At 36.7% G+C, this 25,297-nt stretch overlaps 1 protein-coding gene across 1 annotated transcript; it reads right to left on the bottom strand.

Annotated features, from left to right (window-relative positions):
* Positions 1–39: 39 nt before the first annotated feature.
* Positions 40–23,366, bottom strand: LOC106879373 (cdc42 homolog). Its single transcript, XM_089341234.1, has 4 exons — positions 23,214–23,366; positions 12,490–12,672; positions 7,008–7,205; positions 40–5,737 (listed from the first exon to the last, which is right to left on the bottom strand). The coding sequence occupies exons 1-4, from the start codon at positions 23,316–23,318 to the stop codon at positions 5,648–5,650; spliced, it is 576 nt and encodes a 191-aa protein (XP_089197360.1). The 5' UTR covers positions 23,319–23,366; the 3' UTR covers positions 40–5,647.
* Positions 23,367–25,297: the final 1,931 nt, after the last annotated feature.

Raw genomic sequence — 25,297 nt, 5'->3', positions numbered from 1 at the left:
AATAAATAAAATTTTTTAAAATTAAAAATAAAGATAAAAAACATTTTTAAAACATGTTTTATTTATTTATATTTGATGACACCAGTATCTGGGTCCATTTGTTTTTAAAAGTTAGCATGCCATCAAACACAGGTAAAAGTTTGTATAGATGCGTGTATATATATATATATATACCTACATACATATATAGAACTCTTCACCTGCATACATTTGTTATTTTAGATAATTATGAATTAGAATACAAACAATGTCATTGCTTACGTTTAGATTTGAAGGGGTGTGTGTGTATGGTTGGAAGTGTGTGTGTGTGTGCATGCATATTTGTTGTGTGTGTCGGTTACATTGTTTCAGAAAGGATTAAAATGGAAGATGGCTGAATAATAATAATAATAATAATGATTTGTTTACATGATTAATAATCATTCATAATTAGGAACAGCCGAAGAACAAAAAAAAAACTACTAGCACTATCATTCTTTCCAGAAAATTTCAGTGTCTGATAGATGGAAAGCATACAGAGGAACCACCCGGAATTCTTTTACTGGCGTTAACTCATGGATTACGACCATACTGTAGCTCTGCCATCAAAGCATTTAACAGATCATATTGAATCCGGTATCTATTTCAGTCCGATAATCATTTTATCAATATTCATTTGTCAAACTGCTTAGTGTTACAAGACATAAAGAGACAAATATGCCACACTGGTTTCTAGACTGGTGTAAATAGATGCAAGATGCGCACACACACACACACACACACACACTTCTGCATTGTTTGTCTACCAAATTGCACGCAAAATATTGTAAATGAATTTACCTGAATACATAAAGTGTACACTTAGTCTTGCCCTGCCTATAGATCCCCATGGTTGCACAACAGGGCTTCTTTTTGTGGAACAGTGAAAAAAAAAAAAAACAGTTTCACAGGTCATTTACAGCACATCAGGAACTACAACTACTAGTAAAATAAATGCAATGCACCTGTAGTCCATTGCAACTTGCATACCAGCCTGCATTTTGACACTGCTGGTTACTGCATATTTTAACTTTACACACACACACACATAAAATATGAACATTTTTTTTATAGCTCGAAATTTTATGTGCTCTAAAATCAGTTATATTTTATTTAATCAAATTAAATCAATTGTTTGGAAAACAATATTTCTTATACTAAGCGAAGTGCTGAGTCAGCAAATTTTCACCAAAAATTTTAATGCTTGTCTTTATTAAATATAGCATCTTGCATTGCCCGAACAGAACTCAAAAGATTTATCGGCAGAAAAGAAGCAGCAATAAGCTACGCTCTGTCCAAAGACAGAATGAAATAGATAATTCTAACGAGCTGTTAATGACTGGTAAAACTAGTGTGAGTTATTCTTCAAACCCATTTGCAGACAGTAGAAGAGAGACCCATGGTTTCATCAAGAGTCTATTTACAAAGCAAGACTAAATGTATTTCTATTAAATGTACTTGTGCATATTTAGTTTTGAAATTATCCACAAGCACTCATATATACATACATACACACACACACACACAAGTACGGGTACTGGCACAGTACAGGCAAAATTCATGCTGGAGTTATGTCCCTTTGTGCCAAACTTCACTTTTCCTCTCATTCTATCACAAAACATTCAATATGTTCGTAAATTTATGTTATTTAATCTTCAAGATAACAAGCAAAATGGTTCCAGTGTTATAGCAATAGAATGGTGGGTTTCTTACAAGTCGTAAGATAGCAATCCAACACAATATATGCAAAATAATAACCCAGATTTTTTTTTTTTTAAAGTTTAATGAGGATGAATCTTATTCGTGAAGACAAAATTAAAGTAAGAAGGACAGCAACATTGAGGATTAAGATTTAGAAAGAAGACAAATTCCATGTTCACCCAGCTCCCTACCCCTCCTCTGCACACAAATATTTGGAAGTAATTTTGTTTTTTTATGAATGCAAAAAAAAAAAAAAAAAAAAAAAAAAAATTCAGGGGAAAGATTTACCATCAGAAAAAAATATAAAATAAATTTTGGATGTTTTGAATAATAATAATAATGATAATAGTTATAAATTTTGGCACAAGGCCAGTAATTTCAAGGGAGCCATTGAACTCCAGTAGTCAACTAGTAATTACTTCGACCCCCACAAAAAGGATGAAAGGCCAAGTCGACCTCAGTGGAATTTGAACTCAAAACAAAGACAAATGAAATGTCACTAAGCATTTTGCCAGCACGCCACCTTAAAATAAGGATTTCAAATTTTGGCACAGGGCCAGAAATTTTGGGGAGTGGGGATAAGTCGTCAATTACATCAACCCCAGTGGTTAACTGGTACTTATTTTATTGACCTCGAAAGGTTGAAAGGCAAAGTCAACCATGGCCGCATTTAAATAACAATAATAATAATGGCTTCAAATTTTGGCACAAGGCCAGCAAATTTAGGCGAGAGAGGGCTAGCCGATTAGATTACCCCCAGTATTAGACTGGTATTTATTTCATCAAGGACAAAAGGCAAAGTCAACCATAATGCAATTTAAACTTGGAGATAAGAAATACCACTAGGCACCTGATTCTGCCAGTTGGCTGCCTTAAATACTAATAAAGAATTGACAAAAAGGAGGGAAAGAAAGATAGCATGTTTATACTATTAAAGAAATCAATTTAATAATCATAAGATGGGTTGGGGGGAATGTTGCAGATAAGAGAAAATTAGAAAGCAATGACTTAAGCATACATAAATTAAGTTTGTGATTGTTGGTATGGCTGTGAATAGTGTTATAACACATCCTTTTGATATATATATATATATATATATATATATATATATATATATATATATATATGTGTGTATATATATATATATATAATTTCATTCAATAAGCAGAAAGCTGAAGTAATTTTTAAACTTTTATTAATTTTTCTGAATTTCTTTTACAGAAAGGAAAAAAGCTTTATGTAAAATTTTTGAAGCAAACAACAATCTTTTTCACATTTTTCCCTTTTTTTTTCTCTCTCTTGTATTCTCATATATAAACTTCCAAGAGATGACTAGCTACGTATCCCAAGAGTAGCCTGTTCTGAGAGCAGGTAGAGTCAGAGATGACAAGCCAAGTATCCCGTAAATGGCCCACAAGAGCAAGTAGAGTTCGAGAGATAACAAGCCCAGCATCTCGAAGTGTGCACTTCCCCACCAAGAGCAGCTAGTGTTAGAGACAAATAAGCCAGTTATCTCAAGAGTGGCCCCCAAGAGCAGACAGAGTTAATTAGTGTAAAATAAACACCATGAAATATGTAAATAAATGTTTTTTTTTTCTTCTTTGTTGAGACAATCACATGTGGAAGCAGAAAAGGAAAAAGGAAAAAAAAAAAAAAAAAAAAAAAATGGCACTAAAAGCAAAACTTCTCAAGACAAGCCATCATATTATGGTTTGGAATAATATGATGATTTGGAATAAAGAAAAAAAAAAAAAAAAGAGAAAGAAATGAGATCGTCTACATTTTGGTTCAAATTCGTTTGAAGTTTGTCTTATAGGAAGAAACAAACACTGGCTGTGTACAGAACATTGCTGAATTTGAGTAGATAAAGTCCAACACTGCCATCTCCTCCGACATTGCTCTTCATCTGTCTCACACACATGACCCTCAGTAACCCAACTTCCCCCTGCCTTTTCTATAATCAGAATGAAGGAGGTGTTTTTTTTTTATATATATATTTCAGTTGTAAAATAAAAGAAAAAGAGTTGTAAAATTAAAGAAAAGAAGTTGTATGACAAAAGATCAAATAGTTTTAGCTTGGAAACTTCAGTATTTCTTTTAAATTTGAAGTTAGATTCTGTTTTAATAAAAAAAACTGTGACAAGTAGAATATCTAACAGACACCCATCTTCCACAGCCATGGTTGATGGAATTCATCATCCGTGCAGCCACCATGGACAATATCCATTGCCCACATATCCACTGGGAATAATGTCATTCACAGAACCGCCATGAATGATATCCAGCTTCCCAACGCACACAAGTTGGTAGACCAACTGCTGCCCTTTATTATCAAAAGGTACCACATAGATAAAAGAAATGGTTCAAATGTAAAAATAAGAAGGGGGTGGGGGGAAACAAAAAGGAAAAAAAAAACTGATCTCGTGGTTTTCAGTGTTGGAACAATAAATTATTCCCATAATAAATGGCAACTAACATTGGTACAAAGCCAGAAATTTAAGTGAAGGAAAAACTTTCAAATTTTATCGACCTCAGAAGGATGCAAGATAAAGTTGACCTCAGCAGGATATTATGATAGTGTCAAGGAACATTAAATACTGCATAGCATTTTGTCTGCTATTATTATCATTATGGTTTCAAATTTTGGTACAATCCCAGGAAGTTTAGGAGAAGCTGGGAGGGGAGGGGTGTCGTCGATTACATTGCTCCCCCCCCCACTACTTCACTGGTACTTTATTTTATTGACCCCCGAAAGGATGAAATGAAAAGTTAAACCTGAGTGGTATTTGAACTCAAGTGTTTGTAATAATCATAAGACAATGAAGAATAAATATTCCAGTGATTGTTTCAAAGAATTCAATAATGATAGCACTCCCATCTTGGTAATTGTAGCCCTAATTAAATGAGGTCTCAGAGCAATTAATGAAGCCAAGAATCAACTTTTCAGAAACGACCCATTATGTAATGCGCGCGCGCGTGTGTGTGTGTGTGTGTGTGTGTGTGCGTATATATATATATATATATATATCTATCTATATATATATATCATGTGACCAACCTGACTATTAGACCTCATTATATATTGCTGGTCACAATACTCTTTGCATTGAATGAATGATGGTTTTAGCTTTTGAAAGTGGTCAGACAACAGGTCAACCCCATACCACCCACCCACCAAAAGGGGGACTGGAGAAATGTGAAGGAAGTGTTTTGTACAAAAAACACAACGCGCCACCTTTTCTGGGAATTGAACCCATGATCTAGCAGCCGTGAGTGCAACACTCTAACCACTAGGCCATGCACCATTCACTCACACATGCACAGCATAGAATATTTAATTTCAAATGCACTTTTATTCCAGTAGATATTTTAAAGTGTGGATTAAAAACACCCTATTAGAATAACTCCCCACCCCAATTGGGGTTTTACTTATAATTAGTTATTCATCACTAAGGTACATATGCCACACACACACACACACACTTTCATATATACACACAGACATTCATGTATACACACAAACACATGGTTATTTCTGACCAATTTCAAGCTAGATTTTCAATTGTACCGAACAGTCTGACAGCCAAAATACCCCAAAATTTCCACAAGAATGACGATTCGGCAAGTCTAGTTAACAGCTCATGACAGATTGTCTACTCAAGCCCAGCAACGCTTTAATTTTTTGTTCTTTTTTCTTTTTTTTTTTTGTTGGAGGGGAGGAATTTCATCTTATTTGTTTGTTTTATCCACTGCAACTCCAAACCCAAGAAAACCTGGTAAAAGTTGCAAAAAGAGAACGTTTAATTAAAAAAAAAAAAAAAAATTGGATGGTGAAGAAAATTACAATTGAGTTTTTAATTGTTCTTTTTAGTGTGTGTGTTTTTTTTTCCGTCTTTTCTTTGTCCACACCAAATAACAGGTAAACTGTTCAGAAAATAATACACTTCCTCTTCTTTGGTGGCTCTGGAGGTTCCAAGGCAGCAAGGATGGCTTCATCAAACACATTCTTCAATCCTTTCTGAGAATGGGGAAAAAAAGAAAAAAGAAATTAAGACATACAGAAAGACAGGATAAAATTAAATAGTTTGATGTGACATAGTAGAAATATACTAAACATAAGATTCAGGTGTGGCTGAGTGGTAAGAAGCTGGCTTCTCAACCACATGGTTCAGTCCCACTGCGTGGCACCTTGGGCAAGTGTCTTCTACTATAGCCTCGGGCCGACCAAAGCATGGTGATTGGATTTGGTAGACGGAAACTGAAAGCAGACTGTTGTATGTGTGTGTTATTTCTTTGCTACCCACAAGGGGCTACACACAGAGGGGACAAACAAGGACAGACAAATGGATTAAGTCGATTATATCGACCCCAGTGTGTAACTGGTACTTATTTAATCGACCCCCGAAAGGATGAAAGGCAAAGTCGACCTCGGCGGAATTTGAACTCAGAACATACCGGCAGACGAAATACTGCTAAGCATTTCGCCCGGCGTGCTAATGTTTCTGCCAGCTCACCACCGTGTGTGCGAGTCCCCCATCACTGCTTGACAACTAGTGGTGTGTTTATATATCTGTAACTTAGCAGTTTGGCAAAAGAGACCGATAGAATAAGTACTAGGCTTCGAAAAATTATAAATCTTAGGCTTGATTTATTTGACTAAAACCCTTCAAGGTGGTGCCCCAGCATGGCCATAGTCTAATGACTGAAACAAGTAAAAGATGAAAGATAAGAGTAATTAATACTACCAATGATTTTCTTTTATTGTTGTTGTTGTTTTTCTGCTGTGTTGTTGTTGTTGTTTAGACAGATTATCTAAATCTTCTTAAATCAACAAGAGATCAGAGTAAGTCAAACAACCAGCTCAAGCAACAATCAAGCTGTAAACATTGTGGATTGCCCACCCATATCCACACCATTGTTCTAACGTCTACTTTTCCATGCTTGCATGGGCCAGACAATATTTACAGAGGTAAATTTTTCTACGGCCAAAAGCCCCTTCCTGCTACCAACTCTCACCCATTTACAAGAGGAAGAGGAACCAATATTTGGTCCCAGGCTAGCAAGTTCAGGAGGGGGGGGGGATATGTCAGTTACATCAACCCCAGTGCTCGACCGGTACTTATTTTTATCGACCACCCAAAGGGACGAAACGCAAAGTGGACCTCGGTGGAATTTGAATTCAGAACATTAAGACAGACGAAATGCTTAGCAACATTTCATTTGGCGTGCTAATGATTTTGCTGGCTCGCCACCTTCAAAGGAATCGATATTACAAATATCTCTCTTACCTGTGTCAGTGCTGAACACTCAACATATTTCACAGCACGTAATTCCTTGGCCAACTTCTCTCCTTGTTCATATGATATTGGCTTCTGTTTGTTCTTTGCCAATCTTTCTATTGTACCGGCATCATCTCTCAAATCAATTTGTGTTCCTACCAGCAGGAACGGTGTTTTCTGGCAATGATGTGTGATTTCTGGAACCCACTGCAAAAGAACATAGGAATATCTAAGAAAATCTATTTTACAGTGTAAATCATTAACAATGTGAAGGTGGTGGTGGTGGTGGGTGGGGCCGCAATCTTATCTGAACCTTACAGAGAGGAAGAGAGAGACAATATAGAAAAGAATTTCCATCTTTTGTGATCTTATTTCCACTGAAATATTACTGCTCATGTGTTTTAATTATAGAAAATAATCAAGACTATGCTGAATATGCAGAATACATACAAACGTACACACATGCACACACAGTGCTGAATGAAGAACTGCCCTGATAAATCTTTTAAAAGGAGAGAGACAGACAGACAGACGAACACAGACATGGACAGATACACTCAAAGAGAAAGAGAGACAGGCAGACAGAGAGAGAGAGAGAGAGAGAGAGAGAGAGAGAGAAAGAGAGAAAGAGACAGAGAGAGAGACAGAGAGAGAGAGAGAAAGAGAAAAAGAGTAGATCTATGACATAGGCGTAGGAGTGGCTGTGTGGTAAGTAGCTTGCTTACCAACCACATGGTCCCGGATTCAGTCCCACTGCGTGGCATCTTGGGTAAGTGTCTTCTACTATAGCCTCGGGCCGACCAAAGCTTTGTGAGTGGATTTGGTAGACGGAAACTGAAAGAAGCCCGTCGTATATATGTATGTGTGTGCGTGTGTTTGTCCCCCCAACATCGCTTGACAACCGATGCTGGTGTGTTTATGTCCCCGTAACTTAACGGTTTGGCAAAAGAGACCGATAGAATAAGTACTAGGCTTCTAAAGAATAAGTCCTGGGGTCGATTTGCTTGACTAAAGGTGGTGCTCCAGCATGGCCACAGTCAAATGAAACAAGTAAAAGAGTAAAGCTATTCCTACATGACCATTTCATTTTATACACACACAAAGTGCATCTCAATTGGCCACATGATCAAGAGATCAAGTGCTATTACTACTACTACTACTACTACTACTGCTATGTCTATAAACACAAAACATCTCTCCACACTTCCTGCTCGTCTGACTCTTAAGGTCAGTCTCACCCTCACTTCCTCCTTGTGAGATTGATATTAGGACGGAAATTTAAAAAAAAAATTTTTTTTAAATTAAAAAAGCCAACATGACAAAGTGAGCATTAAAAAAAAAAAATAGTGAACCAAACAAAAAACAATAGGCTTTGGTAGGACAGACCAAGCATTGTAGTAGATAAGGATGGTGGATTCTGGTAACGCTTACAATTGGAGGAGTTTACCATATCCGGGATCTACAGATGGCAACACTTGACTTGAAACTGCTCCCACTTCAGGAGAAAGTGGTTCAGCTTTAAACCAATAAATCAAATAATGAGAGCAGGCCTGGAGAACTTGAATTACACTGCGGGCCACAGAAAGGTTTTTGAGGGCCGCTTGTATACGGACAGAATTGAAAGCATTTAGCTTTCTCATGCTATTATCACAATAATGAATGATCGTGGATTCAACAGGAAATATTACTGTTGCAAAAACAGTAATATCTTTCTTTTTTACTTTTCATTACAATCTTTAATTTTTGATTAGAATCTTAAAAATGTTTAAATAAACCCGTTTCATGAAAGTATCAAGCGGGCTGCAAGATAAAAGTCTGCGGGCCGCATGCAGCCCACAGGCCTCAGGTTGACCAGCCCTGCTCTACAGACTCACTCGAGCAGCTAGAAACAGCAGCCAAGTCTCCCAAATGACATGCAACTCTCTTAATCTCTTAGCATTCAGATTTATTTATCAAATGTCATGCTTATTTATTCATATTGTTTTGAATTAATCATGGATTATCTTGTAGATTCAAGATTTCAATGGTGTGGTTGTATATTTTTAGAATGACATTGTAGGAAAGGTGCGAGAGGTTGGATCTGGTCAGTTCTAACAAAAAACAGGTAGAATATTTGGGCCGGATATCAAAAGGGTTAATCAGGCCTTGTTGACCTGGGGCTAAACAGCAACTCCTTTGAAGATAGACACAACAAAACTGGTATCCAAGCATGGATACAGTCCACTTGGTGAAACTAGAAAAAGAGCACTGGTGACCACCTCCAATGGATTACAGCAATGGAAATATGAGTGAATCAAATTCAATTGCCATTTAATGTTATGTACACCAGGAACTGTTGTTTGCTCCACATAAATAAGAAGGAGGAGACTGGATCAAAATGATAAAAGTGGAACACTTCCTGTACATTAGGAAACTTGATAAAATCTTAAAAAGCAGAAAAAGCTCAAAATGTTGTCATTGCTAAGCTTCTGCCATTATTGCAGGCTAACATATCAGTGATAAATTTCAACTGACATCCTTGACTGTAGATCTATATCTCTGGTGCTGAAATTAGCCTAGTTTCCAGTTGCATCTACTTCAGCAGGTGTATTTTTAAACCAGGATGTCTAGTTTAATCCTTTCGTGATCATATTTCTAACGAAACACACAGTCTCAGCATTTCAATTTTGAAAAAATATCAAGAATTTAGAGATTTTACGGAAACAACTGGGTTTTTTTTTTTTGGAGGGGTGGGGGTCATCATTAAACTGATGTTTGGAACATAACAAAATAGTTCAAACAATAAATTATGATGGAAGGTTTTGAGTTAGGGTTAGGACGGAAGGTTTTGAGTTAGGGTTAGGATGGAAGATTTTAGGTTTTGATGGAAGGCTTTAAGTTTTAAGGTGCATGTGAAGGTTCATGGCCCAGTGGTTAGAGTGTCGGGCTCACAATCGTGAAGTAGGGAGTTCGATTCTTGGACCAGGCTGCATGTTGTGTCCTTGAGCAAGACACTTTATTTCACATTGCTCTAGTTCACTGAGCTGTAGAAATGAGTTGTGATGTCACCTATGCCAAGCTGTATCAGCCTTTGCCTTTCCCTTGGGTTACATCAATGGCACGGAGAGGGAAGACTGGAATGCATGGGCAACTGCTGGTCTTTCATAAACAACCATGTCTGGACTTGTGCCTTGGAGGCTAACTTTCAAGGTGCAACCCCATGGTCATTCATGACTGAAGGGGGAGGGGGTCTTTAACCCTTTAGCATTCAGATCATTCTGTCAAATGTAATCCTCATTAATTCACATTGTTTGGGATTAATCACGTATTATCTTGTAGCTTGGAGATTTTAACGATGTAATTCTTTATTTTTAGAATGACATTGTAAGGTAGGTGTGAGAGGCCACTTGGAATGTAAAACATGTAGACTATTTGGTTCAGATATGGCCGGTTCGAATAACAAAGGGTTAAAACAAATGTTCTATCATAGAATGAGAAGCAGTCTTGGGTGGTTCGGCATCAAAACGGTTAAGTATCAGAAGAACTACATTTGTTCCCATTATCCCTATTTGAATAGGGTCAGACTTTTCTCAGGCCATGTCTGTCAGTGGTACAGAGATCTAATAATAATATTGCATTTAGAGAAGAAGAAAAAAATGATACCCACAAGTTTTTAATGTACATAACACAAAGGTCAATGTTTCAACAACAGTATTAAGACCTCTTCTATTGTAATCACTATTTTAAATGAAATTTAAGCATTATGAAATATTTCACAACTACTTTACAGGGTGGTTCGGAAATGTTTTGCAATACAATTTTTATGCATCTTAATCCTGGATTTTCCTAAATGAAAGGCCTAACATTTTAAGCACTTCCACTTCAACACAGTCTAGTGTCATTAACTACTACTACTACCATTGTTTTACTTTGAGTAACTTCCGACTAATGTATCACCAAATTTTCCCTATACAATTTGGGCGTGTGGCCCACTAACATTCATGTCACCACACAGCACAGTTATCTTTCTTGGATGAGTCAGATGACAGCCCACTACGCCATGAGGAACTGATGTGCTGAAGTGAATTACTGATTTTTAAAAATATAATCGAACACTTCACAAATCTGAATTAATTTTTAACCAACTTGTGAAACATTATCATTTTGTACACAAGTATGATTAACATCTTTAGCATCCCGATTATTCTGTCAAATGTAAGACCCCCTTTGGTCATGAATGAACAGAGGATTGCACCTGGAAAGTTACCCTCTGAGGCACAAGTCCAGACAAAGTTGTTTATGAAAGACCAGCAATCACCCGTGCCTACCAGTCTCCCCTCTCCATGCCACTGATGTTGTCCAAGGGAAAAGCAAAAGGGGCCGATACAGCTTGGCACCAGTGACGTTGCAACTCATTTCTACAGCTGAGTGAACTGGAGCAACATGAAATAAAGTGTCTTGCTCAAGAACACAAAACACAACCCGGTCTGGGAATCAAGCTCGCTAGCCACTGAGCCATGTGCCACCTTCACTAGAGACCTTACTAGACAAATTACATATTTCTAGCTTACCTAGCAAGTCTTAACCCTTCAGCATTCAGATTATTCTGTAAAATGCGATGCTTATTTATTTGCATGATTTTCATCTATCTCAAAGCTTCAAGATTACAATGATATGAGGTTATATTTTCGGGATAACATTGTAGGGTAGGTATGAGAGGCAAAACCTAGCAGTTTGGACACAAAACAAGTAGAATATTTGGGCCAGATATGGTCAGTTTAAATGCATAAGCATTAAGTGTTCTTTTATTATTATTATTAATTACCTCCGCCTTAGCAAAGGTGGAGGTATTGTTTTCAGTTGCATTTGTTTGTTTATCCATGGATAAGATATCAAGAACCGCTGGATGGATTCGGATAAGACTTTCAGGGATGTTTGGCCCTATGACTGGCACAAACGGATTAGATTTTGGGATCGATCCAGTACCGGACAAGGATTCTGGATTATTTTTCCTGTTTTTTTTACTTAATTATTGAGAGCGATCGGGTTCATTTTTAGTACTCTCGTTTGTGAGAGCAGTTGAGTTTATTTCAGATATTCTCATTTTAAAAATCATCTCTGGGTAATTGTTGAGAGGACATTAGTGTTGCCTTGGCAGAGGTTTGTGCTCTCTGAGTGCTCTTGTTGTTGTTGTTATTATTATTATTATTATTATTATTAGTTTGGTGCTTATAATGCCTAGTGGCATTAGACTTCAAATCTCAGCAGTTTAATGCCACCTTCCATAGGTTCTGCAATGAAACCCATGTCGTCCTCATACAGTAACTTTTTATAGGGCTCTGGCTCAGACATTGCTTGTTATCAGCTTGCAAACTTCAAAAACTTTGGTCAACTCGAAACTCCATCTTCTGGTCTACTTTTAGTTCTAAACAGCTCTCATGAGCTAAAATTCAAAAGTCACACTAATTGTCAAAAACTGTTGCTTATGAAGTAGACATTAAGCAGGACTTACCTTTTCTCTGACGTTTTCAAATGAAGATGGCGACACTACAGAAAAACAAACCAAAAAGACATCTGTCTGGGGGTAGCTGAGGGGTCTTAGCCTATCGTAGTCTTCCTGACCAGCAGTATCAAACAATCCTAAAGTGTAAGGCTCACCTCCAATCATTACTGTTACTGCATAGTTATCAAACACCTAGAGAAAAGGAAAAAAAAAAAAAAAAAAAAAAAAAAACATAATTAAAGTTAATTAACATAGTTAAGTGTTCAATATAAATGTAATTATATTAGTTTAAGTGTTTCTATAGAACAGAACTCTCACCATTCAAATTTCCAACCTAATAGTCCAAAACCATGTTTTTCATGTCACAGAAATGAAATATTATATTAAAGAGAAGGAATGATAGGTTGAGAAAAATTTATCAATCTGGCAGAACCCTCCCCACACATACACATATCCTGCCACCACTGTTATCTATCTAACTTAGCACGAGGAAGCATTATGGATGAAATTTGATAAAAGGAAGCAGTGTAAAAGCCAACCAAATGGAATGTATCTGTTCTCGGATAATAGGCTTAATCTATTTAGCTTAACATTTCCACCTGTCTCTTCCTTTGAGTACCTTAAACAGAGCCTATTGCAAATATCTGAACTAGGCCTTGGGTCTCAGGTTAATAAAATATCTTAATGCACAGTTTTCAACTTGCATTAACCCTTATGTCATGGGGGTTTTTTTTCTCTTCCCACCAATCTTCAAAACCCCGAGAACCACTCAGTGTGTTTGATTTAGATATTAACCTTGGCTTTTTCTAGCAGCGTACATTTTTGGGCATGTCTTTAGACCATGGGGTTTGAATAATTGGGACTTAATTGAAAGGAAACATTAACTAATGCACATCAATCCTAACTATTGTTATTTTTCATTTAACAAGAATAATTGCACATCTTAACTATAAGCAGCATGTAGATAAGACCTTTATGTTTTACACAACAAACAAGAATAAACCAAGTCTTCAGATTCTTCTATCTATATTTGCAGTCTTTCACTCAAAATGTCTCCACAGAGTTCTCAGTCTTAAATGGAAATTTAACCAATGTTTCAATTGTAAGCCAATGTTTATTAATACCTTTTAGTTTTGTTCTTTAGTCTCTGAAAACAGACAACCATTATAAAGGGTCTCTTAGGACAACATGCAACAGAAGCAGCACTGACTTCAATTTTACCTTAAACAAAATTTATTCACTTCAGAACTTATCAGTTTCCATGACCTCCACTGATACCATACTTGCTACCAGTTCCATCAACACACAGGAAATTCTGTGAAATATCACAGCTAAATTTACCCCAGTCCGTTTCAGAGTCAGAAAGGAAACAAAAACCACTCATTTAGCTGGTAGAATTGGTGATAATGTTTAGCTTGCTGAGGATTCTTTAGAATTTAACAGGAACCCCACCAACTTGAAAGAAATTGCTGTGTTGACTTTAACCAAAAATGTAATACAGAACATGAATTTGTGTACTTTTTGCTACAGTGGTAGCACAACAATCGACTAAAAATACTTTGAATTAACTGGATAGATCAAATTGCACAGGCACATACATAATATATGGTCTTTGATCCATCAATTCCATGCACAATAAACTTTCTTTGATCCATCAAAAATACGCATGATAAATTCTCTTTGACGTAGAAAATAGATTATCGATAAATAACCTAATATATTCTCTTTGATCCATCAATAGCATATACAATTGATTCTCTTTGATCCTTAATGGCTAGGTAGAAAATAAATTGAAAGAGATCACAAACCATTTAAACCCCCAGTCTTGTATATTAGATTTCATGTTTGTCAATAGAGAGGTGGGGGAGGTGTGTGTGTATACTTATAGCGTTAAGTACACTAGGAAACAAAACTATATTACTTACAAATATTTTGTTTAATGTCCTGTTTGCTTCCCAGTATATTCAGATGTGTATATATAAACAACTATTGTCTACAAAATGTTTATAGTATTGAGCATACTTGTATGAAGTACTTTTGAATGAAATTATTGAAACACTGGTATGGCATAAGATTACTTACACACACACATGCACAGCTGCTGAAGAAGGTTATGGCCATGTGATGTTTATGCCAAGATATTAAGCCTCATGGTAGAACTGACAAAGGTCTGAGATGATTGGCACATTACTGTACTCAAGCAGACTTGTCTGTCATGGACAAAGTGAAGTCCTAAAAGCATTATGGCTGTGTCCATACACTGACCAGGCCCAATAACCAATCTGTCCCTGTCAAGTTTTCCCCATCTCATCTTCCTAACGTCTATTCCTCTTCTATCAATGGCACTATTTTGCACATATTCCACCCCCTTTGTGCCATGAGTTCTCCACCCCCTTCTCTTGCAACCATTTCTTTTGACACCCCCCTCTTTTTCCCAATCCCCCTCTCCTGCTTCTCACTTTATTTTCACTGGTCACCCCTTTTTTGTGCAGACACCATTCGTTTGTCTCCACTTAGAATTTCCACACCTCATCTTTACACCCTCATGTATCTGCTATCACGTAACTGGATGTGGCCAGTTTAAACATAAAACAGGTAGAATATTTCGGCTGGATACTAAAGGGCTAAATATCATAATATCATTTTAACCCTTTGTCTGTCCTGTGTACCATGCCCCATGTACCACCTGACAACCAGTATTGGTTTGTTTACATCCCAGTTCAACAAAAGAGACCGATAAAATAAGTACCAGACCCCTCTCCCCCCCAAAAAAGAACAACTAAGTACTGTGGTTGGTGCTCCAGCATGACAGCCCAATTACTGAAACCAGTAATATAAAAAATGGAATTATAACTGTTGTAAATGCCTGCAAACAGAAATGACACCAAAAATATCTAAACTTCAATACTGCAATATTTCAATACCCTAACTACAAACCAACGAGAGATCCTTTTCTGAGAGAGTAAAAAAAAACCTTAAATCACACACTACAGTCTCAAGTTACTGAATGCTATAATTTTCTCTAGCTTTACTTAAAAAAAAAAAAAAAAAAAAAGTGCTCATGGGGCTGGGATAACTTCGATTATAGGTCAATTCTCCAATGGATGACCAAAGGCTAAACAGACCGACCGACTCACAAAAGAAATATCTTATGCAGATATGTTTATAAAGTTATTAAGAGGAGATACCACACATGCATTGTCTGCTACACATACGTGAACCCCCTCTTCCTCCATCAAATGCTTCACTTATAAATAATACAAGTTTGAATTATTCTGAATTATAGAGATACTGACTCTAGTTGGCCTACGTAGGGGTGGAGAGAGAGAGTATTTCAGAAAGATATTTTATAAGAGACAAGCTAGCTTTAACAGACAGACTGACTATGTATCTGTCTGTCCTGCTTTTTAAAGCTAGGGTGTGAAGACTGACAACGACTGCTACTACTTATAATGGGGGTAAACTAACTACCAACCTAACTAGGTTAGTCTGATATTAAGTAGTTTTTCAGTTCTCCTGGGAGGACAGCATTCAACAGTCAATTAAGACTTTTTCTTTTTCTTTCCCTTTCAGTAGAAAACTTATATTAAGTTAATTGATAGACATTCCTGAGTTACTCGTCAACATCAATAACATTACTATTAAATACTATAAGAGATGGCCTGGTTTTTTCTTTAGTCAACATCTCACTCAAGTGAAGACAGATTGACTGGGCGAGTGTGCGAATATTAAAGTAAGCCAGTTTAATAACTACATTCAAGTTTAAAAATAGAGAGAGAGAGCTTTTCTAGCTGTTTAGATCAGGGATAGATTGAGTAAACTAAAATACAATCTAGCTGGGAACATCCCTTCTTTTTAGGAACATCTAGAACTACAGCGTCCAATGTGTTCTTTATTTAAGATGGTAGGTTCTGACTTGAGGAAGAGTTGGCTGCTATTTCTAGTTGGTTGAGCGACTATTTAGAGTAGAAGACCCCTTGTTGGTTTGAATTTTCTAAGTTTGTAGTACATATGTATTAAGGATTTTGTCAAAATTGGAAATTAGAAACAAAGAAGTAAAATAAAATAAAATTTCCATATTTGTAGGACAGATGGAAAATATGGGGCATTTACCAGTAACCAGAAACTTATATACTGAACTTTGAGAAAAAGAGAGAGATTATTCTTTTAAGTAATAACATGCATTTTTTTTAATTAGAAATATTTGAAGATGATGATGATAATAACAACCTAATTGATAGAATATTTCTTGGTAAAAAAGTCCTAAAATTTTCTTTAAAAAAGAATCAGTAAACAGCTAAATTCTAAATATAGTTTGAAATTTTGGATAACTTTTGTGCCGAGAAGGGGGGAGTAACATCGAGATTATTGTGTGTGTGAGAGAGAGAAAAGTTTTTATATCCAAACCCTAGAACAGTTTTGCTATAAAATTTCTGCTGACACAGAAGAAGACCACCATTAGTTTCTGCATCCTGTAGTTGTGCAGTTAACTATCTAAATTTTAAACAAACCTCGATTCCCAAGTTACAGACAGCTGAATTACCAGCCCACCCAGAGAAGACAGCAGATAGGAAGAAATTAATATTTTAATTAGTTTACGTAATTAGTGACATGTGATCTCCACAGAAAATTCAATAACAGAGCAACTTTAATATCCGAGAGAAATGACTACCACCACCACCACCACCACTATTACTACCACTACTATGAAGTAGTGGTACCTAGCAGATGGATGCTCCAAGATAAGCTGATTCAAGGGTAGAGAGTGAGGTGGGGTGTCAAAAACATACACCAGAAAAATGCTGTGAAATTGGTCAGGTCCTTTCAACTACATTAACTGATAGAAATATTCAACATTTTAATGTAGAAATTCATAAAGTTTCACAAATTTTTCTGTATACAGTAAAGTGTGTGTGTGTGTGTGTAATCAACTTAACGAGTAGCAGAAAGGAAGGCAGCTTTTATATCTTCCATCAATTAGGCCAGAGAAAGGACAATCGAATTAGTGTGTAAGAGTGTGTGTGATGCAAGCAACTGAACTGCAGTAGCCTTCCCAAAAGATAGCTTCTCTCCAGCGCCTTATCTGTTCCTCCAAAGAATTTCTCTTGATAACAGACCTATTACACTGGCACCAATCATACCCTCCTACCACAATGCACAGCCTATATATATATATATATATATATATATATATATATGACTAAGGTTTAGAGATTTATAAATAGCCAAAATAATGTAATCAGTTTATTTCTATAAATATAAAATATCTAAATTTTACCCTCAACTAAGGCCTAACTGAATTCTTTTGTTTTTAAATCTACAGAAAGCTAAACGGTTTTATCATTTGAGTCTTAAAAAGGTAAAGTATAATATTTTAGGAATTGGTAGAAGAAATTCAAATTAAAAAACATTACCTAACATGATTAATTAAGCAATTAACATTGAACAATATTTTTTTTCTTTCTTCTAAAGTTATTCCTGGAAGGTGAGTAATGGCCATGATCTTTGGAAGACCTTCTTCTCAGACTGGTTTAGGAACTGGAACATTGAGGGGCCAAATTCTAATTTATGTGTGTTGCGGTTTGCTATCAATAAATAAATAAATACTATAGAGCCTAGTGCATTGATTTGCCCTACAATGTTGCAACTATAATGGCCTGTTTCATGGATCTGATTGGTCTTGTACCACCACCTTTTAGGCACATCCAGCCTACCCGTCTCCCTCATCTCTTGCCAACATCATTTCTCCTCCTCTTCGACTCTACACTAACCACCAGCCCCAGTATGTCAGAACCTTCCGCACTGCTTATGTTTTTCCAATATGTGTTGACCTACAACAGTTTAAAACAGATCAACTTTATTGATCCAACTGAACTGGTCTCAGAGAGCCTGTAAAGGACCATGGACTGTGCCCCTTCCACTGGACTCAGAGAAATAAAAATCCCATTCAAAATGTTATGAAAGGATTAATGTTTACATGAACTATAATCCTATCTTTTACTGGTTTCATTCAGGCTGCAGCTGTGTTGGGGCAGTGCCCCAAAGGGTGTGGCCAAACAAATTGACCTTAGTACTTTTTTCTAAGCCTACCTATTCTATTGGGATCCTTTTTGCTAAACTAAGTTGCAGAGTGGCAAACACACACACACAAAAGGTTTATTTTGAGTTTCCATCTACCAAATTCATTCACAAAGGTTTAGTTGACTCAGTGCCATAGTAGAAGGCACTTGCCCAAGGAGTCACAGAGTGGGACTGAACCTGGAACCAAGCTTCTCACCATGCAGTCAATGCCTGCACCCTGCTGTCAAATGCTGAAGGGAAAAAAAAAAAAAGAAAATTTACTATTTCAAGTTGATTTTCTGCAGCAAGTTCTTTTAGCTGGAGGCAACAAGAAAAAGAAACTGGATCCACAAAGCAGATAAGGAGGACTAAATAAAAAAAAAGTTCTGGGAGGTAAGGAACTGCAATGAGTCATCAGCCATTCATAGAGATGTGAAAACTTAACACTCCTACATACTTCAACAGCTGTCAGGAAGAAAGAGGGGGAGGAAGGTGAGAGAGAGAGAAAAGTGGGATAGGTTCCACTAAGCAGTATTACTATCAGCGTTACTAGTACTACTACCCTTATAATCTACTACTACTACTACTACTACTCTTTACCAGTGCTGCTACTGCTGTTGTGGCAGTTAGTTTAGTATTCAATACTGAACTTGCATAACCACAGACTGTAAAAAAGGGTTTAATAATCATTAAATGGTTAAATTATTCAACACTAATTGTGATGTGTGTGCGTGTGCGATACCAAGAGAATTGGTGACCCCCCTCCCCTCCCCTCGAGCAATCTTTTCAATGAAATTTCATACCGAAATGCTTAATTAATTACAACCCACACAGTCTTTTGCTGGTTTGGCAATCAAAACAGGCAACCATGGTGGGCGACACTGGGGTGGCACATTCAGAGGAAATGCATCAGTAGAAAAAAAATATATAGTCACAGGCAAAGTGTAAGGGGGAGTTGACCGAGCCCTGGGGCATTCTTAAAATGATACAAAGGGGATGGAGTAAAGTTCCAGTATCATGTACTGCAATGGGAGTAGCGACCAGAAGAAGGTAGCTAATTTGGTCAGGAGATTCTCATGACATGTTTGAAGGATTTGGCTGATGTCACTTTTCTTCCTATAAAGATTTTCAAGGGCTCTTTGGTGTGAGTGACACAAGTCCTCAGTACCCAGTATAATTATTGGTTGCTGGACAGTCATGGGACTGCTGCCATGCCTTGAAGGTTTTAGTCAAATTAACCCCGCCCCCACAACATATTGTTTAAGCCTGGTACTTATTTTATCGGTCTTTTGCTGAACCACTAGGCTATAGGGACATAAACAAACCAATACTGGTTCTCAAGTGATGGAACAAACAAATACAATATATATAACAGGCTTCCACAATTTCTGTCTACCACTCACAAGGTATAAGTTGGCTCTGGACCATAGAAGACACTACTGCCTTGAAGAATTTTTAGCCAAATGAATCAACCCCAGTATTTGTTTAAATTTTTTAAGCCTGGTCCTTATTCTATTGGTCTCTTAACTGCTAAGTTACAGGAACGGAAACACACCAGCACTGGTTGCCAAGCAGTGGTGGGGAACACAAACACTACAGGCTTCTTTCAGTTTCCACCTACCAAATCCACTCACAAGGCTTTGGTCAGCCCAAGGCTATATAGTAGAAGTCACTTGCTCAAGTTGCCATGCAGTGGGACTGAACCCGAAACCATGTGGCTGGGAAGCAAGCGTTTTACCACACAGCAACATCTGTGCCTGTGTTTTTGAACATGTATGATTTATACACGTTTTCAATTAGACTATAATCAGTAGATTGACAGTTACAGTTTTACCCTTTTAGCATTTCAACTGGCCATATCCAGCCCAAATATTCTACCCATTTTATGATCACCATTGGCCTTCCATACTTACTCAACAATGTCATTCTAAAAATCAAAAAAAAAAAATCATCAAAATCTCTAAGCTACAAGATAATGCATGATAAATTCAAAATGTGAATAAATAAGCATTGCATTTGACAGAGGAATCTGAATGCAAAAGGGTTAATAAACTAAAGATCGTACAGAAATACGACTTTCTACAAGTATGGAGAAAGAAGAAAAAGAAAACCAACCGGATGTAAGACAATCTCATTTTACAGAACATTTAGTGCTTTATTTATAACCTAATTTAATAAATGTTTAAATAAACCAAGTATTTCAAGATTGCTTATATGATATGTGTATGTGTGGGCGGACAAAATTTGACTGGATGCTTTCTTGTAAATACACATGGATTGATAGAATGCTAGCGAGAGTTCAAACCATACTTGGGTTAGCGAGGTTAGCTGTCTTTCATTTTTAAAAAAATAATACTGATATCAATCTAACTATGTCCGCTTCCTACAGAACTGTGTCATGGCCATTAGCGAAAACCACAGTGACCAAGTGGATTGTTAACATTTGACACGCTAACTTAGGGTTCAACAAATTTCTAATATCAGTGACCCATGTGAGGTAAATTTCTTTAAATTACTTTGTTGACCTGTTCTAGCTCAATTGGATAATATGTATCCTACTGCGAGCATCACACAGATTAGATCTACAATCCTGAAAATAGTTTCAGAACCCTTTTGCTTTTTACAGTTTAGTCAGGAGAAAGAAAGGTAGAGTACACAACCCTTTCCAGGACATACAAGACTACTAGGAGACAGATATCCCTGATGCCTGGTTCAACCAATTGCAACAAAATGAACTCCATTAAAAACCGTTAAGCAAGGTGGTGGTGGTGATGAGGTTGAACCAAACAATGACTAAATTTACAAAAAAAAAAAAAAAAAAAAAAAAAAAGATCTACAAGGGGGTGCTGAAAAGTTTCTGGGTTGGGTAAAAGAAAATACAGGATCAGTTAATTATGATTTTATTCAACATACTTTTCTATCAGATTCACATGTTTATTGCAGCGATCCTTCAGTTTTTCTAAGCCCTGTAAAAGAACTTGGAAGTTTGGGCCTTCAACCGGGCCTTTTGTAATTCCCTTAAAGCCAGGAACTTTTCAGCACCCTCTCATATATATATAATATATATAGGAGGAGGTACAGAAAAGTTCCTGACTTTGGGTAACAGCAAATATAGGAGGATCAGTTAATTATGATTTAACTCAACATATTCCCCTCAGATTCACACTTATTGCAATGGTCCTTCAGGTTTTTGAAACCATTTAAAGAACTTGGAAGGTTGGGTCTCCAACCAGGCCTTTCACAATGCCCTTAAAGCCAGGAACTTTCCAGCACCCCCTCGGTGTGCTGTAGGCTGGAATGGAAAATGGGGTTAACAGGATGTCAGACACATGATGTCCACCTACAATAAGCTGAGAGAGTAGAGTAAGGCTGTAAAAGAATCAGCTGATGTTTGCCCGAGAGATTACTATGCTGGCATAAGACATGTGATGATGTGATAAATGGACAAGGAGCGCAGAGTACAACAGTTAAAAAAAAAAAAAAATTGTGTTAGTGGCATCTTTGAGTAAGATGCGAGAAGGGGTGTGATGAAACTCGTGATGCTGAGCCTTGAAGATGACAGACAAATCAGTGGTAAAATTCCATATGATAGATGAACCCATGCAGCAATGGAAGTAAAATGGCTTTTCACATAATAATAATGTTGGGTGCAAAAGAGTACATTCTTAATTAGCTTTTAGCTATGATTATCTACATTTCAGTGGAGGCGCAATGGCCCAGTGGTTAGGGCAGTGGACTCGCGGTCATAAGATTGCAGTTTCGATTCCCAGACCAGGCGTTGTAAGTGTTTATTGAGCGAAAACACCTAAAAGCTCCACGAGGCTCCGACAGGGGATCGTAGCGAACCCTGCTGTACTCTTCCACCACTACTTTCTCTCACTCTTACTTCCTGTTTCCGTTGTGCCTGTAATTCAAAGGGTCAGCCTTGTCACACTGTGTGTCACGCTGAATCTCCCCGAGAACTACGTTAAGGGTACACGTGTCTGTGGAGTGCTCAGCCACTTGCACGTTAATTTCACGAGCAGGCTGTTCCGTTGATTGGATCAACTGGAACCCTCGACGTCGTAAGCGACGGAGTGCCAACAACAACAACATCTACATTTCAATAATCTATAATAACAAACACGAAATTCTGTCTGTCTGTCCGTCCGGGACCCTTGTAATCTCAGTCTACATTTGCTCTACATAGACAAATACCTTTTGGGAATCAGGATGCCCTTCATTTGGTTCTTGGCCATCCAGCATTGGAATCAGGTCTGGATGAGGATTTGTTATGAGCTAACAGTTGAAAATTCAGATTTTAAAGGTAATCTCAAAATTTGTGAACTTACAAGTTTTTCATTTAAACTGAATTTAAAGTAATATATTCTTGTTTTATTATTCTTGTTTTCTTTAGGTTCCGGGTAATAGGCCCAATTAGCCCTCCACAAGAGTGCACAAGAGTCAGAACGACATATTCATTCTTAATACATTCCAGCAAATATGAACATGAATATTTTAAACAAAGGGCAAAAAGTTTTGTTAGATTTATTAGTCTGAGGTAGCTTTGACTGAGGAGACATGACAAGGTTGAAACAGCAGGTGTCCCAAAATTCCTCAACCCTAATGAACCGAATGTGTTATGAGTAATTTTAAATAATATTCATGAGAAAGTGAGATAGAAGTCGACTTACTGTTGGGACATATTCTGAAGGAAATTTGTTGGTCGTATATGATATTAAGAGACAGGTTTTACCAACGGCACCGTCACCAACCACAACACACTTTATCGTTTGCATGATGAAACAACTTCAAAACAACTCTGCAAAGGAAAAAAAAAACAATATTGTAAGGATAAGATTAATGAAAAAAAAAAAAAAACGAAAAATATTTGTGAAAATCATACATCACGTTATGTTACCTGAAAACAATTCATTCGTCACTACTTCAGGTTGTGTGTGTACAGATGAAGAACCATGCCAGACTTTAAAAAAAAGTACTGGAGTCAATTCATTTGACTAAATAAATTCAAGGTGGTGCTCCAGCATGACCACAGTCTAATAGTCAAAACATGTAAAAGATATTTTCATAATTAACTGAAGTAAAAGCAATGCAATTTCAACAGAAATATAAAACAACAAAAGTGTTAATCTAATATCTGAATTTGCAGAACTATCCAACCCAATTCAGTAGAGATAGGGGGAAGGGATAGCTCCAACAAAGATGGAAGTAGAGGTGGGGGTGGGAAACCAAGCGAACAAGTAATTATAGGTCAATTGGCATTGTAGTTTAAAAATGAGAGAAAAGGTTAACATATGTGTTTCCCCTTTGTCTACAATGTGTGTGTCAACCACTCTGCAGTTACCTTTTGACCTTTCAGTCAGTAAAAGACAAAATTTTGGTTAGCATCAATTTACAAACTTTAGCTGAGAGCATGACCCAGTAATCTGTTCCATGAATGTCATTTTAAATTTAACATTTTAATACCTTTTTCTTCTTTTTTTTTTATTTCATTTAACTTCACCACAATCACCATTACATTGCAGACCTGACATGGTACAATTAGTTTGTCTCAATACTGACTACATTTCCACATAGTTGGAGGTTACTGGATAGGTAGTGGGGAGGGGGAGAAAGATGGTCAGTAAATGAGTTGTGAGGAGAAGGAGGAGGAGGCATCATGTGATGTGATAAAACAACCAGATTAGAACATTTCATAGACATTTTAGAATATGACTATCTAAATCTATTTATACACTTCCAGTCATAGATATAAAAGGCAAGTGAGAAAGAGTGGAAGAAATAAAGAGAGTGCATGTATACCAGGATGTTTGCAGTCTATATTAAATATTGTGTGTGTGTACCCAACCACCTCTTGACAACCGATGAAGGTATGTATGTGTATATCTCCATAATTAAGCAGTTTGGCAAAAGAGAGCAATGGAATAAGTACTAGGTTTTAAAAATAAGGGATATAGCCTTTCTCATTCGCAAAATGAGCCCCCTTTAATTTTGCTCAAATTGATTTCAGGTTTGATGTATCAATGCAAGTCTAAATTTTGATCGCGCTCAACCAATTAATTACTTTATCCCGTAAATTAAAGAATCTGATGCTATTTAGAATTAAAGTAGGGAAATTTTGGTAATTTTAGCCAATCAACAAACAGCAAGGCATTAACAGCTTGTTACCATGACAACTGTTTATTGTGTTGTTTCACCCGCATGTGTTGATTCTTCACACCACGAGATTTACTTCGCCCGCATGTTTTGTTTTAATAAAAATTTACATTTATTAATTAGAATTTTATTATATTTTTCATATATAGCAAAAGTTGTTTGTGGTGTTTATACAGTTTCTTGGCATTATGAAATGCTTAATACGAAAACACAGTACCTAGTCTGTAAAAAATGAGGAACAGTGTAAACAGGTAATAGACACCTGGAATGAGATATATGGCTAAGTTCCTTCCTGTAAACCTGTTACTTTTTCTTCTGTCTGAAATTGGTGATTATAATGTTTAATATCACGATTGTATTTTTTTTCTCCAAAAACCAATTCATTCAGGAACTCACACTTGAGAACCCACAACGGAGAGGATTTGAAACCCTATAAGATAACTTGTCCTTAGACTAAGAAAATTTCCACTGATTACAAATAAGAAAAATCTTTCTATTTAAGGTCATGAAAAACAGGGAAAATACACCCACAAGAATTCATTAAATTAATGCCAGCTAAATTTGATAGATCACATCTATTATATATTAAACACTTCATTTA

This window comes from Octopus bimaculoides, chromosome 24, assembly GCF_046866305.1.
Source record: "Octopus bimaculoides isolate indiv1 chromosome 24, ASM4686630v1, whole genome shotgun sequence".
In the NCBI taxonomy this organism is placed as follows: domain Eukaryota; kingdom Metazoa; phylum Mollusca; class Cephalopoda; order Octopoda; family Octopodidae; genus Octopus; species Octopus bimaculoides.
The sequence above is the reverse complement of the archived record's forward strand: the minus strand, read 5'-3'. Positions and strand labels throughout refer to the sequence as shown.

What these genes read in the sequence shown, in the direction of transcription:
- LOC106879373 (XM_089341234.1), bottom strand. Translation starts at nt 23,318, where the DNA reads ATGCAAACGATAAAGTGTGTTGTGGTTGGTGACGGTGCCGTTGGTAAA. An exon ending in TTGAAAACGTCAGAGAAAAG is followed by an intron (nt 7,206 to 12,489) that starts GTAAGTCCTGCT and finishes GTTCTTTTGCAG; the next exon opens with TGGGTTCCAGAAATCACACA. An exon ending in AGTGTTCAGCACTGACACAG is followed by an intron (nt 5,738 to 7,007) that starts GTAAGAGAGATA and finishes CCCCATTCTCAG; the next exon opens with AAAGGATTGAAGAATGTGTT.